The sequence below is a fragment of the Epinephelus moara genome, chromosome 22 (genome assembly GCF_006386435.1).
Source record: "Epinephelus moara isolate mb chromosome 22, YSFRI_EMoa_1.0, whole genome shotgun sequence".
Classification (NCBI taxonomy): domain Eukaryota; kingdom Metazoa; phylum Chordata; class Actinopteri; order Perciformes; family Serranidae; genus Epinephelus; species Epinephelus moara.
Genome location: NC_065527.1, coordinates 14,627,608 through 14,643,371, shown reverse-complemented (window position 1 = coordinate 14,643,371; position 15,764 = coordinate 14,627,608). Strand labels below are relative to the sequence as shown.

Genomic DNA, 15,764 nt, shown 5'->3' with positions numbered 1-15,764 from the left:
TTAAAGTGCACAATCCGACTCATTCAACTTTTTAATCTATCTGTGATTTACCTCAGTGAGACGCTCTAGTTTTTGCGTTTTGGAGACATTAGTTTTATCATTCTTGTTTGAAATATTCAGCTCAGTACTTTCAATTATAACAGCTTCTGTACTTAGAGGAATAGGGAAGTTATCCATGCACTTTCCAAAGAATGTAGCTGCTTTTGTTCGCCTCTTTCAATTTGTTGAAGGCTTGAAGGTCACTACGTTAGTGGTCTAATCAAAGTTTGCAGCTGTGAGTACTCTCAGTTATTGTGAACGCTCGCTCTGTTGCCAGTCTTTTCTGTAAAGTGCTGGAAAGGACGACCACACGTGACACATTGTATAAAAAAGATTTTATTATGAGCGTTTACCAATATCAAAATATTTCCATAAAGGCATGAAAGGTGTTTTCTGGCCCGAATCCTTGGCACATCTTGAATGCAGAGAGGATTTTTTATACCCCGCCGCCAGAGCTCCGTATAGACGAGAGACCTTGTGGGAGCCATCTGCAATCTGTCACCATCGTCACAGCACTTCTCTGATAATCTAAATTTACAGTAAACTGTCAGCATGATGTATATTGGTTAAATAGACCTTCACCTCGCAGTATATGCACTGAAAGGGAACACCGTGATCTGGCTGTTAGATTATTTAGTCCTAAAATAAAATCTCCAACACAGAGCTGTAACCGTTTTTATTCACATTAAGAGCAAAATGGGTGTTTAAATTTTGTGGAAAATTACTTTGATAGTGTAACATAGTTTCCAAATGCTGCCTTTTACTCCAATGGTCAATTGGATGATTATTATCCTATTATATTTTGCTGCATTGTTGGAGAGTTTTCCAGATGCTTTATTGCACTCAGACATACAACCGCACCTTGCAGGCCTGTGCACCAGATAACGGAGGTATTACCTGGACTGTTATCTAAAATACTTCTCTGCAGCACTGAATCGGATTCTTGAATCATGATAATATGTTTAATGAAGTTATTCACAGCTGAGACATTAAAGAAAAAAAGTAGCAACAAGTAGAATGACCTGCAAAAATGGAGTAAGTGGATAATAGCCGAGCTGATCTGGCCCATATTTATACAGCACCTATATATAATAGAATGGCAGCAGACTGTAAATTTAGATATGATGTGAAGTCGTCTTACCGCTGACATTATGTTGACATATTGCCTCTCAGGTGGTCTCTCGGCCATACGGATACAGTGGATATATGGCGGAAAGCACATCAGCTGCCATTTACAATGAGTTAGGTGCGAGAAAGCCTGTAAGATACACAAGATAGCAGCAGCTCTGCCTTACAGCAACAGTGTGCTCACATGAAAAAACATAGCAGGGTTTTGAAGAGCAAAAAGTGAGGCCTGCCTTTGGTTGCTGTGGGAAAAAAGTCACCTGTTTTAAGTCGACTGCATCCGAAAATGGAGCTCAGAAAAAAAATCTCATATCAAATGTATAAGGCCATGTGCAGCAGATCTCTGTAGCTGCACTGTCCCCTATTCCACATATTCTAAATCACACCTCGGCGTGTGATTTTCTCGATAGTTTGAAGTCTTTTGCACATTTTTAAAATCCTTCGGGGACCATGCTGGGTGCTGACCCACGCTAAGTGCTCCCCCAACTCCCCAGAGCTGAACAGACCCCTGCAAAACTGAAGTCCAAGTCCGGGGTGAACCCCAGGTCACTGCGTCTAACAGATATGAAAATGTCGCCTCTTTGGAAAGAGGGGGCACGCCTTGTTGTTTAACAAAGACTGTCAATGGGCAAGATTAATCAGAAACAAAATGGAAACGGTGTCACTTTGGGGTCAGGCAGAAGTTATCTCTGTTTAGAAGGAGCGAATAGAATAGGAGGGGACCAGAAAAAAAGAGAGGAAAAAAAGCATTGAAAAGAAAGCTTTCAATATTTCCGAAGTTTGGCCTCTTGTTTCTCTGTGCAGAGGCCTTGTTGACGTGGACAGTGTGGATGAGCTTTGTGAAGAGCTGCTGCATCTTCATGGGACACAGATACAGTGTGGCACCTCGGACATGGAGAGGAAACAGGACCTGGACGTGATGGCTGATGCCGGGGAGCACGGTCAGAGACTTTTATATTTTCTAGAAACATGCCATTTAAAAAAAAATAAAAAAAAATATTTGTAATAATATTTAAATATACAGGAGTCTGACAAAGGATGATCATAAATTTGTGGATTTTTTCCCCTCCTGTAATAATATTAAATGTTGCTTGTTTTATTATTATTCATCAACGTACAGTGGAATATTTCCTCTTTTATTTAAACTTTCAGTACCCCTCTATTCAAAGCATATTTTCATAGTTACAACACATGACAACTTGTTATCTTAGCCTTACAGTAAAGTGTTGCTGCAGGAGGCGCAGTGCACGCTCTCAACATATTAAAATATTGCAGAATTGTATTGAAATGTTGGAAAATTGTCTGTGGAAAAGCTTTTTTATACATTTCCAAATTCCATCAGAATTGGAAAATTGCACTGGATGTGAGATTATGTGTGTGCAGAGCAAATCTGGCATGTCTTACTGTAAGAGGTCTATGCTGGTTAAAGAAAAAAAATCCCATGCTTTGGTTTGGCATGGGGCTATAATGAAAGGTACAACATGTACTGCAAGTGGCTGTGCAGTGTTTGGGTGTTGCTTTTCAGTGGCAGTTAACACAGGAGAGCTGATAATACGTGATGGCCGTGCGATCAGTGCCGGATAACTTTCATGTGGTGCATACACAGAGCAAAAAAAAAAGCTTAAATTATTGCTTTGTCTTTGCAGATTGCAGAAAACAAACGTTTTCACATTTGTGCTCGTGAAATGAAGAAAAAGTGGCCTTGTGCATGCACGCAGGTGTGCAGCGTGAGATATGGGTGTTTTCTGTTGTTTATATATATGAGTGTGTGTGTGTGTATGGTGTGTGTGTGTGTCATAAGCGTGTATTCACCAGGTTTTACTGATGCACAAGTCATATGCTTTATATGCAGGCTTGTGTGTCCGCAGAGCAGCGGCTCGTCAGTGCATGCAGGAAGCTTGTCTTTTTCGATCATTTGAATAGGCTGATATGCAACATTACAATTTGCCCCCTTGTGCTGGCGTGGTTTCTTTTTATTTCTCTTTTCGTCTCTTTATCAGGATTCAACATGTTGCAAACTGAAACATCCGATATTCTCCCCTCTGTTAGTAACAGCCTTTTGTTTGTGATAACCTTTATAATGTCAGGGCTTGAATTTCACGTCCACTTTCTGTTTCAGAGGAGGAGGATTTTTCCACATGCAGACAAGCCTCACCCACATAAGTTTGGCCCCATGCAGTAAACAACTTAGGTGATTGGTTTTGCTTTATATACTGTGATTTAATAAGGAAAACATCAACGTAAGCCAGTCCGAGCAGTGTTGGTGGTACCAATGCCATGCTTTCCATTGGTTCCTGTTTACATGATGCCCACAGGACACGCGGTGATTGGTGGCGCTTCACACGTGACCAGGCAACTTTGTACATTTGACAGGGAGTAGGAGGGTTTTGTGGAGATCAGAAAAACGACAGCGCGATAAAAATTAGTATTGTTGCACTTCACAAATTAATGACCATGAGTTCCTACTTGATAAACTCCAACTATATCGAGCCTTCCTTTCCTCCATGCGACGAATATCAGCAGAGCGGATACATCCCCAACCCTGGTGATTACTACGAGCGGCCAAAAGATACGGGTTTCCCCCATCACGACGAGCCATCCTATCCGAGGTCAAACTACACAGAATCGGGCTACGATTACGGTAACGTCCCCGCCACCGGACTCGATGATTTCGGCGACGGGCACCACGCACAGCCGCAACCCGTTCCACAGAGCCACGGACCTCGCCTCACCGTGGCCCCAGACGGTGGCGCAGGGGCAAATGCCAGCAAAGACTGCAGCCTCGCCAGTGAGGTATATCCCGGCGTAGCGAAGGGCAAGGAGCCGGTGGTCTATCCTTGGATGAAAAAGGTCCACGTTAGCAACGGTGAGTTATCGTCACGGTTAAATAGCAGAACCACTGAGAAACAACCACTGGAACACACGCAAGCCTATTGAGGCAGCACTAGTAGCAGCCCTTACAACAGCAATTTACGACTATCGAGCAGCAGGGTCGGTAATTAAGGACCCTCGTAAATTTTATTGCCTGTGTTCGTCTGTCGGGGCCATGTGCCTTTGTTGCTTTTTAACCCAAACTACCTCCACCACTGGAGCCGAGCCAAACTGTAATATCCAACCCCGCTGTTTTGTTAATCATTTCTAAGCTTGATATGTCCCTGGATGCGAGTGCTTGTACACTCCGCATCTCCACATTAAGGTCATGTCCGTAAACTGATTCAAGGCAGAGAGTAAAACAAACACAGTGGCTGTGATTTCCCACCAAACCCAGAAATGTTATATGTTTTTTTTAACCGTGTAATGTGTCCAGTGGAGGGACTATAGGTTTGGAATAAACGCTATCAGCCTGCGTGTAACACCTGCTTGCTTGCCTGTGTATGGCTTTTTTCCCCCCTCCAGTCAATCCCAATTACAATGGAGGAGTGCCCAAGAGGTCCCGCACTGCCTACACCCGCCAGCAGGCTCTGGAGCTGGAGAAGGAGTTCCACTTCAACCGGTACCTGACCCGGCGCAGGCGGGTGGAGATTGCGCACACCATGTGTCTGTCCGAGCGCCAGGTCAAGATCTGGTTTCAGAACCGGAGGATGAAGTGGAAGAAGGAGCACAAGCTTCCCAACACCAAGATCCGCTCCTCGAGCTCGGCCTCGTCCTCAGCCACGGGGGCCCAGCAGCAGCAGATCAAAACAGGCCAGCAGCTTGTCCCCACGCCGTGCACCGCAGGTCTATAGTGCTTGAATGAACCCCATCCCACAAAAGAACCCAATCCAGACTGAGATGGCAAATATCACAAGTGGAATTTGATGGACCGATTCTCAGTATTTTACACACATGGTGTTATCTCTTTCACCTTGCCTCTGCCATTGGGCCCCTGTCACGTCCTATACCCTCTCCCTGTCCGGTCGTCCTCGCCCTCTTCATATAAGCTTGAAATTCACCTTTAATTGCCACGGTGGCAACTGAAGTGTTTATATATTTGTTTATTATTATTAAAGAAGGATAACGCACATTCAGACGTAGGACTTGGATCAAAATGTATCATTACAGTTAAAACTGAGTGAGGTAAAAGTAAGTTTGAACTCATTTTTCTATGTTCTCTTTGGGTATTGTTTTTTTTTCTTTTTTTATTGCTCATGGAAAGCTCTAATATACTTGAAAGATATTTAGCGAGACTCTAGATGCCTGTTAGAAAACCAGACGGCAGTTTTAGAGGAATGGCATCAGTCAGAGTAACAGTGTAGTTTGTGCGTTTGAGTGGGTTGGTTTACTGTTGAATGTAGTCCAGGTGACTTTCACATTTTAATGTACATAGGCAAATCATAATGAAGGCACAATAAGAGAAGCATTTCGTCATGTAGAATTATGTTCGTTGGTGTTGTAAGGTCTAGGTTTATTTGTGCTAGTCCGTCCCATGTTGTGCTGTGTTCTAAACTGTGAATATTTGTATGTGTTGTCTCAGTAATGACCGTTGTAATGTAGGCTAGTGTAGGCTCAGTCTGTCCCTGTGAAATAAATATGTACTTCACTTATAAGGCTGACTTGGCTTTGGATATTTTGTCACTGCAAACACTGATTTGATTTGAGCGCAACATGTATTTTTAAAGCCGCGCGTATTAACGTGCCAAATGAATTTATAGGTGCCTCGTTTTTAAAAATTATTTTCATAATTTGTGGATTTTATTTTCATCCTGAAACATTTTATTTTTATGATGCTTGTTTTCACCTCAGTACATAGAAACAGATTTATTTCAGAACTTCTATTTTATGCTTTTAAATCAGTAATCCAGTGTTTGGAGATGCGTGCGTAAAAGTGTGATAGTGTGTCCGAGCACTGGATAATTTACTGCGCCACACCTTCATAATTCTTTTTAATGTGTCTCTTATGTCTTTTTTACTTTATTGAAACAGACCAAAAATCATTTGCTATATTTGATAGTATTTGCAGACATGATTCATTTTCTAATCCGTGCGTAAAGTTGCGGAGTTTCCCTTAAAGTAAGACTTGCACAGAGGGAAACAGTTCTAACATTTTCAGGTGTTTAAGGTGTGTAACCTGTTCAGAATGAAGTATGTCTTACAAAACGTATCCCCATCTGCAACACATTGCGTAAAAAAGAGATGATGTGTCTGACTAAATTATGTCTTTAAATGCTCAACTGGCTGAGATTCTAATCCGTAAAATGTGCATGAATGTCATGCGTATTTTCGTGGATAAAGATAAGATGTGGTTGGAATTTAGTAGGCAGATATCAGCTGCTGCAGTGTTGCAGGCTTTGCTACTGACACGGGAATCAAACCAACCCCAAATTGTTAAATGTATCCGGCCACGCATATTGTTCTCACTTGCCATTTTAAGGAGATCTCAGCCAACCTCAGTGCACCAGAGTGTGAGTGTTGGTCACTACCTGCTACATCCAAACAATAGAGAGTTCAACCAGGGGACACAGCCGGCTCTGGCCAATCACCGGCTCAGAGCACTTCTTCTGACCCCTGACCTTTCGACACACACAATGTTCAGACCATACATCAGCGCCGAGACCTCCGCGAGCTTTTTCTTCTCATTTAAGATTTACCCAGAGACAGCGCGGAAACAAAAACGGCGTTTAGGTGTGGATCTGTGCCATGAATTTTCCCAAAATTATTCTTAGGGACAGCTCCTCTGCAATAAATCACAGAAACACCCCGTCAGTTCGCGCAGAAAGGGCAGATATGAGCTGAAACATGCAGGCATTGTTCATGTAATTTAGTATGATTTTCAACATGTTTTGGCACTTATGGTTTTTGCTCAGTATATATGCCAATAATAGCTTAATGGATGTGTGTACAATGCAGTTAATACTAAATCAGATAAAAGTGACATTCACCAAAATTCCCACAGTAAAATCCCTCAGAGTGACAGACACACAACCACAGTGTTTTATTCTTGTTGGTATGTCTTACACTTTTTTTGTCTGCATAAGAAAAACGATCCTGCAGAAATGCTTAAATCCTCTTCTCATATGTGCAGCACTTGCTGCAGACATGGGAGCTGTGCAGAAGATGGCGTTGAGTCTGATTGGCACCAATTTTGCGCAGACTCCAAGAAGTCCAACTAGTTCAATTACAAGATTTGAAGTCATTTGATTCGCGAATAGAGGTCACTTCCAATGTACTGAAATTTTAATTCGCCCTGTTCACGTGACTTGTTGAATAATGAATGCCCCGGGGGTCAGAAATAGATCTGAAAATCTGCCTTATTTTCATTTGAAGTGATCCTCTGCAGGGTGCGAGTCAGATCTCTTCTCCCTTGACAGAACTCTCTGTCCGCTGGACACAGACCGTCATGACTTGTGAGTAGATCTGGCTGATTTTTCTCTTAAATTTTGTGGAGATCTTAAAAAAAATGTGTCTAGAATATCCCGGAAGTTGAGTTTCATGCTCTTCTGGCGCATACAAATGTATATTATAATATGGTCTGTTTATTTCCAGCTGTAGACTTTCTAAGCTTGCGAATTTCACTGTCAATATTTGCTTATTATTAAACTCAGATAATCATATTTCTCAGTCTGATTAACATTTTAACTGAATTAAAAATAAATCTATCAGATGTATATTGTGCTTAAACGTTATGTATAAAACAAAGTTGAACCTTGAGTAATTGTGGACCTCTCAGTACATATGATATCAGAGGGCAGGTCTAATTTTCCATACATTTTAAAATCTTCAAACCACGACAAATGAGGATGATAAAATTCCACTTGCATTTTGCCAATAAATGCTTTATGAGAGTAAATACAATTGCCAGTTTGTGAAAAATAAAGTGCTTCAACACATGTGGCTGCAGAGGTTTAAGAAACTGAAATATTGGTGCGTCTGAAACTGTGTGAAGTCATACAGTCACTTAAATTTAACATGAATAAAAACGAAAAGAAGCAACAGTCTGCCTTTGTTTGCAAAGTTTACCTCAAAAATACTGCATTCTTTCAAAGATGGGCAACGCTTAGTTTGCTGTTTGTGTGGAATCCTTATTAATTGTAATAATTGTATTTAATACTTTTCACTGTTAATTTTGCAAATCAGTGTGTTTAAACAACAGTAACAATGCAAAGGGCTTATCTGTTGCTTGAGAGACCCTTTCAGTGAGAGTTAACACAATAGTCAGTTTAAACACAGGTTAAACATTAACAAAGTCCTGAGGGGATGTGACAATGAGTACAATAATCATATATATTATAATTAATGGACTATTTTGCACTTACCTCCAAAATGTAACTGACAACTATTCAACAAAAGCCTATTATATATATGATGTACATTTTCAGTCATAAAAAAGAGCCAGTGAGTTCAACATGAAAATTCAGATAGCTTTATTACAAGCACCTTTACGCAAACAATTACGCTGTCCTGGTCCGTCTGCATCCATGAGAGATGTCTCCAAGTCGGCGTAAGGCGTTGAATTTCGCATTAGCCTTGATGTTGGCCGATGTAAACCTCGCAGAAAGAGTTATCTTCGGCTGAGTGTATCGGTAACCCAAGCCTGGCTGTTAAGAGCTCCGGGTGTCAACATTGTGGGAAGATATGGACCGCCGTCTGGCTAACATCCAGAGGTCTGCGCCTCTAACTCCTCTCTGCTGACAGTGATAAGAAGCCTTGATTTGTGTTAAACATTTGTTTTATGCGAAAACATTTCAGATTTTAAACATAATCAATCAACTACTACTTTTGAGCAATGGGCAAGTCTGGAAAAAAAAAGTGAAACAAAAAGTGAAAGAAAAGTAGGCTACCATCACAGGGCCTTTGGTTTCAATCTTCTCCTTGTTTTTGAACCCCAAATAACTTCTCACTCGACTCTCTATGCCTCTGCCCGGGTCAGGGAAAAGTTCAGGTGCGGTGGCGAAAGGCAACGTGGGACTAGCTTCCAGTGCACGGTCATGTCCAGCCATGTACTGGTGACAGCTCCACATCTGAAATAGTGAGAACAAAAACATAACAAAATAACACAATACAGACTAAAACATTTTGTTTGTTTTGCATCGAAAAAATAATCGTCTTTTCAGTCATGCGCCCAAAACCTGTGCGTAAAACTTAATCTGTTTAACCCTGATCATTAATATTCCTCCTCCTCTCTTCAGTTTTAGAAGTGTTGAAGGTGAATTAATAAGAGCTGGTCTGCTTCCGTCCCTGTCTTTAAAACTTTACCGCTCAAGTTGTAGTTTGAGAAGACAAAGGCTGGTGTGGGAGTGGGTTGCTGTCTATGTCCGCCCCGAATGATTAATAGTTGTGGTGGGATTTTTCCACGCCCGCTGCTCGGTGTTGACGAAAAACAAGCGCCAAACGGTGCCGAGAGAAGAGAAGCTCTTCCGGGCTTGGGCTTTTGGCGATACGTGGAGTGGCAGAAGCTAGATATCAACCATGACACGCGAGCCACGCTCTGTATATAGCAACTGGTTTATATGATGATGCTTTTGGCGAGCTACAGCAGGATTATGGCTAAGTCGACACTTTTGCCGCCGTTCATCCCCACCCCCATTCTGAAACTCTGCCTTTGCACAAACCTGTAATTTCTAACATCACTCAGCTGCTCATAGGAAACGCGTAAGCGCATTTAGGTCGAATGGGGGTCCATGTACTGATCAGCGGGGTCGAGCAGCCACTCTTTGGTTACCTCACCTCCACTTTCCGCTCACTGCTGACTGACAAGCACCCCTCACGACCACCGGGACGCACACCCTTCTCATGTAGGACAGGTAAATGTGTGACTTTTTCCCTCACATTTGGCCAACAGCATGCAGGCTTTTGCTGATGGAAGACCAAATGCTGATTAAGTGGTACTACACCCAAGCTGTGGGACTGTGGACGGGGGGGCGATATTGAGTAAAGCTCTCCACAGCCCTGGCTGTGTTGTAAAGAGAAAGGAGAAGACGTTAGCTGGAGTGATGAGTAATCATTATGCCACTCTTAAATGGTATTTGGTAGGTGAAGCTCTCTCCATCTCACATAGTGCGAATTATCACGCTGCAGTGACAAACATTCTGGTTTTTAGCCCGGCTCTGAGCTGTGGCTGCACTTGAAACTCAGCATAATGCAGGCAGGATTAGCTCTTTCAGCCGCTAACAGGCACCAAATATATGGCACTTTAAAACTGACAGAACAGTCTTTCCCTCTGAATGGGCGACACGTGGAAAAGCTGCTTCTCTGCGAGAGACTTGCTCCTCTGCCAGATACATTGCAGTGTCACATACCCCTCTTTTTTCTCCCTCCAAACTGATCCGTTTCTCCTCAGGGGCAATGACTGCCTCCATTAATGATTCACGGGCTCAAATAAAAGGGATTTAAGTTGACGTTGCGTCACGTGAGCGGGGGCGCATAATACTGCGCGATGTTATGGCACGGGGAAGAAAACCGGAGCCCCGGTCTGGCCATATGATGCTGATTATATGCGGGTTACCCCCACTTTCCGTGAGGGGAGTCCGGGCTTTGTAGTTTGTTTATCGAGGGGAGAAAAAGAAAAGAGAGGCGCACTGAAAGAGAGAGGATCCCTGGTTTGTGGATGTATTATACCGCTGTCACGGACGGATATGTTTTTCCACGCGGACAGAGTCAGAGCCCGAGCTTTGGGAGGATGGATTTTATTTTGAGGTATTTCCGCCGATTGTTCATTACTGTCGTGAGTTATTGCTGCGCGAGGCAGAGGTCAGTTAAATAGGGGTCCAGGGTTTCTACAGGGCGAGAAAATAGACAGGTACCAATAAGCTATCGATATTCAACTGTTAATATCTGAGATTTATCACAGCCTATCAAGCGAAACATAAATAGGCCTTCAGAATTTACACACAACATATACAAGCAACGATTTAAGGATTTGTCTGTGCCACTGTGTCTCAGGCTTTGTTCCATTTTATACTTCTCAGGCTAAACACTATCAAAGCCATTACTTGTTTCTGTGTAAACTTAGAATAGAGCAGCAAGGAATGATATATTTCTGTCATATTCCCGTTTTTAATAGCACGAGCAGCCATTTGGATAAATAGGCCTGTATAAGCTTTTGTAAATAAAGCGGCCATTTAAATACTGGCTTCCAAGAAAAAACCCAAACAGAGCGCGCGGCCGCTCCAAGGTGCAACCGGTCCTATAAAACTAAACATCTCGTGTCTTTACGTGGGTTTTTTTGTGTGTAAATGATACATCAAGATGAGCTCCATAAAAAAAAGTAGAGGAAAGCGGTGGGGTTGTGTCGCTCCGCAAGGGAAACGAGGATATAATGGAAGACGGAGTGCCATCCAGGACCGCGCGGCCGCGCTGAGGTCACGGTGCTCCTGCTTGATTTATGGGCGCGGGGACTTGGGGAAGATGGTGCGCGAGAGCTAATGACTATTCGATCCGTTTGTGGAGAAAATGCTTACCAGCCAGCAGGGAAACAACAAACACGTTATTTGCATTGGCCCATTTTTATGTTATTAGTGATATTAGGCTGATGGGCAGGAATATTTGCTTGTGATATTTGTGTCTGAGGAGGATTTTTGTTCATTGGCTTTTATTTATGCAGTTTGTTTATTAGTTTTTATAGTCTTAATTAATATTTTGGTTAATATTGTGGTGCAAAATGCTGAAATGAATTTAGATTTCATGCTTCCTCGAAGCTGTAAAGACATTTACACTTTAAGACAAAGACTTGGAGCCTGCTGTTAAATCTAAACATTGACCTAAATATTATCTTGAAAATTAATGCATCGAATTTTACTAGATTTCCTATTTTGCAGATCTTTGTTAGTTTTTTTTTATTGTATTTTATTTTTAAAATAAGGCCTTCAGCTTTACGCGTAAAAACAACACTTATTTATAACCAGATGCTCTCTTTTATATGAAGCGCCTATTTGAAAATAAAATCCACAGCACTATATTTTCCACAACACGCTAAAAGGTTGTTTTATCTCTTGAGAAACTGAAAATATTTATTCCTCCTTGCAGAAATCCAGCCAAGTAAATTCAGGCCATCGCACGGTCTCCGAGACACCTTGAACTGCCTTCGGTAAGTCCATATATCTTTATTGATTTGCGTTATGAATGCTTGATGGTGATATCCTTATTCAATTTCTAATAAGTACCACACACGCCCACCAAAGCACTCGCAGGGATAGAGAAGCAGCCTATGGCTTGTACGTTTCCTCGTAGCAGCAATATGACCAGCCCGAGAGCAATAATTCCTTCTCTTCCACTTGTCTTTGTGGTGTAATTTGTCACTATAAAAGTGACGAGGGGAATCGCAGCTCTTGGAGCGGTGCCTTACTCCTTTCAAAAACTACTTCCAGTGAAAGCCATCTGCTTGTAGCTGCTGTAGTTTACTGCGCTGAAGTTTTAAAAATGGATCTACTCTCATCAACATTTCAATTTTTTTTACCCTCCCACATTGTTTTACGCCTTATTATGCGCGGCAGTAAAACGACCACCACCTCACTGACATTTCACCCTCAGCTCAGGGCCAAATTAAAGAGAGAGACGCATCAGCATTTTAGCAAAACACAAAGAGGTAAATAATTATACAATGTGACTACTCTGGTTTCGAAAAGAAAAAGCCGAGTTGGCTAAAAAAAAATCCTCACGCGTGAATTTTTATCCCACTCACCCTCCCACACCGTCCGTGTCTTCTATCTTTTTAATTGTGTCACTGGATTTTGTCCCAGAGCCTGAAACCAGCAGAGAAGCTGCAGCTCTGGACGTGTTTACAGCCCGGGGAAGCTGAGAGGACATAAATCTATTTTTTCTCCCATTCTTTCTTTTGGCTGCAAAAGAGAAGCATTACCATGCAGAGGGATTCCCCCTGCTGCCGGCTCTCTACTCCCCTGCTCCTCGCTGCATGTCCTCCGCTCTGCCTTTTGGTGATGAACCTTCTTCCCATTTTTCACACCCAGCTCCTGGTGGGGTTTTTCCCTTGATATACATTGAGCTCGGCTTTGATGCGAAATTGTTGTGCTTTCTATTCTCAAAATAAATATATTGTATTCTTCACACAAGAAGCCATGCAGGCAGTGGTAGACCTGGTGCTGGAATGAAAACGAATAGCGCTTCCCTTGTGCCCAAACATTGAGGACTATATGCAAAAATGCGGGTTAATTATTAAACCGCGAATAGAAGCCCTTTATGTCCCGTGGAAATGGAAATGCAGCATGGTCAGCGGCTGATTATTCCTTTGTATTCTCCCCTCTCTCCAACATCTCATCCGCTGGGCTCATAATTCCACTGCAGGACGTGGAGTAAATAATAACAAAAAGATTTAAAACACTTTAGGGAAGAACTTCCATGCTATTTGTAACGATGCATTATGGTTTTTTTTCTGGACACACTACCTCATTTGGTTGGGGGAGGAGGAGAGGCAGCCACTTGATTTGAACTGGCTTTCCAAGGCGCTACTTATTTGCATAATTTTTTTTGTCTATGGTGACGCTCTGGTTCGGGGCAGTTCACTGGTGTCTGCATGGTACTGGTGAAGGATCACATAGTCTAGCATAGCCTTGGCTGAGTTTAATATTGCTATGAAGCCCTGGCCATTGCTCTGTAGCATGACGATAAATTCAATCTTGGGGCCAGATAACTCTTATCTCGCTGACCCGACTGCTCACGCCTGCTTTCGTAATCTCGGTTTACCCATCCACGTCGAGTAGGAAAAAAAGAAAAGGAAAAAAGGAAAGGGGTTTCTCTCGGCTCTTCCCTTTTTTGTTGTGGCTGCTAATGTCTGGTGCATGGCAGGGCGCACTCTGCTGCTGCTCCTGCTGCTGCCTCACCCAGCCAGCCCTGCCTTTAAACTTTTTTTCCCCTGGATTATTGCTTTGATCGATTTCGTCGCTGAATGAGAAAATATCGCTTGGTGCTCTGCATTCGTCGTCAGAGGATAAGGTAAGCAGGCCAGAAATAGGCTCCCCTCGGTTGTAAATGGCGGAGTTTGTGTGTCGCGCGGTGATTTATCACCGTATGACTTAGATCTCGGTTCAGGAAGAGTTCACACACACAGTCAGGCAGCCAGATTTCTCTAACGTGGAGCAGAGAGGGCTGCGCACAAAGTCTGTCATTTGTCTCTCTTTCTCTGTCTTTTATGACTATCGCAATGGCTCGCCTGGAGATACACACCACAAAGCTTTCTGATATCTTTTCCAGGTCATCGTGAGTGCAGATACAGCGAAGACACCTTCTTTCACTCTGCGGTTTAGCTGCGTTAAGGGCGAGTTTAGGGCTCATTTTAGACTGATTTGCTCTGCACGGCTGCACAAACAGTTGCTCGACATTTTCCTTTTCATTTATTTGCGTTCATTTTATAAAAATGCATTCTAGCTATACGTTTTCTCCGAGACTATACTAAACCTATCCATACCTACGGATCATGAAATTAACAAGTAATATTTTTATTGCAGCCTACATTAACAAAATAAATGTTGGGATTATATTTACCATCAGACACATAACACCATCAGGGCCTGTTAGCGTCAGCAGTTGAAATTTGAAATTAGGGTTGCAAGCAAATATTTTTTGATTTTATTTAGTTCTTATTTATTTCATTTAGTGTCCAAATTATCAGCTTCCTTGATTGGAGCGACTGCAGTGGTTAAATCTGGAGTGCAGACAAAAGAACTGCATGATTTAATAACCAAATAGTAAATGGATGGGCTGGTTTTACAGTTTATTTGTACTGAAAATCACTAGCTTTTAATTAAAAGTATTTATTATTATTATTATTATTATTATCCATTGCACTTTGCTAATTTTAATGGCAATCTCTAAAACACCGGGAGTCCCCATTAAGCATTCCACTATTTCATTAGTGATGCCACATTATGAAAGATTTCCCGATGATGACCCGTGGATCTGTGTCTATTATGGTTTATAGTTCCCCCAATAATCTTTCAGAGGCTGATCCCCATGGTTACCTGCGTGAATTATGGTGGTTTAGCAGCAGGCTCTAGCTGTGCCATGCCGGGTTTCTGTCCGCCTGAGTACCGGGCTTGGCTGCTCACCGGGCCGCTCATTCCGAGCAGGCCGTCCCGGCCCACTGACCCCCATATATCACCGCGACGGGCCGCCGCGCAGACAGCACCGACAGCAACCATTATTATGGCCCTGCTAGGAAAAGTTCACACCGTGGTCATGGAGATGCACGGATGCCCGCCCGGTTTTTCAGGTTTCCTCGTGGCCCTTCCATTTATCTTGCAGCATGCAAAGAAAAAAGAAAGAAAAGGAAGAGAATGCGGTTGTTTATGCTTTGCGTCAGGTGGCCGCAGAAACGCAGCTCATTGAGTTCTATCCTGTTACTCACAGTGTAAAACAAAAATGGGTTTAAAGTTTGTGGACCACACGGCATGCTTTCACCTGCTACATAGGAAATTAGATATACTGTTGACAGCCCTGTTGGTAGAATAACAATATAACAAAAATATTATTTTCCTGTGTGGTTACTCGTTAATAAGATTTCCCCACAGCCCCTTTTTTCCACCTACAGCATTTTGTCTAAAAGGTAACTCTATATTTAGTTTCATTGTTAATAAGCCCAATGGTTTAAAATGTCACGCAGTTTCTTGTTAGGTCTAAAAATTGATTTGGCAATCTGAAATGCTTTTGAAAAGGTTTTTGTTTTGATGTGG

At 42.4% G+C, this 15,764-nt stretch overlaps 2 protein-coding genes across 12 annotated transcripts in view; both read left to right on the top strand.

Annotated features, from left to right (window-relative positions):
* hoxa3a (homeobox A3a) overlaps positions 1-15,764 on the top strand; it is a 31,314-nt gene that overhangs the window by 10,351 nt on the left and 5,199 nt on the right. For 2 of the 11 annotated variants that reach the window (XM_050034925.1, XM_050034923.1), the window contains one exon: positions 12,106-12,166. The gene's annotated coding sequence lies outside the window, so the exon portion shown is untranslated. Of the gene's footprint in view, positions 1-409; positions 2,106-3,283; positions 3,356-7,419; positions 7,488-9,862; positions 9,885-10,636; positions 10,777-12,105; positions 12,167-12,989; positions 13,014-13,889; positions 14,029-15,081; positions 15,638-15,764 lie in introns of those variants that run through there. The other 9 variants (XM_050034921.1, XM_050034919.1, XM_050034922.1 and 6 more) reach the window with 9 other exon arrangements.
* Positions 3,374-5,690, top strand: hoxa4a (homeobox A4a). Its single transcript, XM_050034938.1, has 2 exons — positions 3,374-4,030; positions 4,561-5,690. Exons 1-2 carry the CDS (start codon positions 3,613-3,615, stop codon positions 4,887-4,889), a joined length of 747 nt encoding a protein of 248 aa, XP_049890895.1. The 5' UTR covers positions 3,374-3,612; the 3' UTR covers positions 4,890-5,690.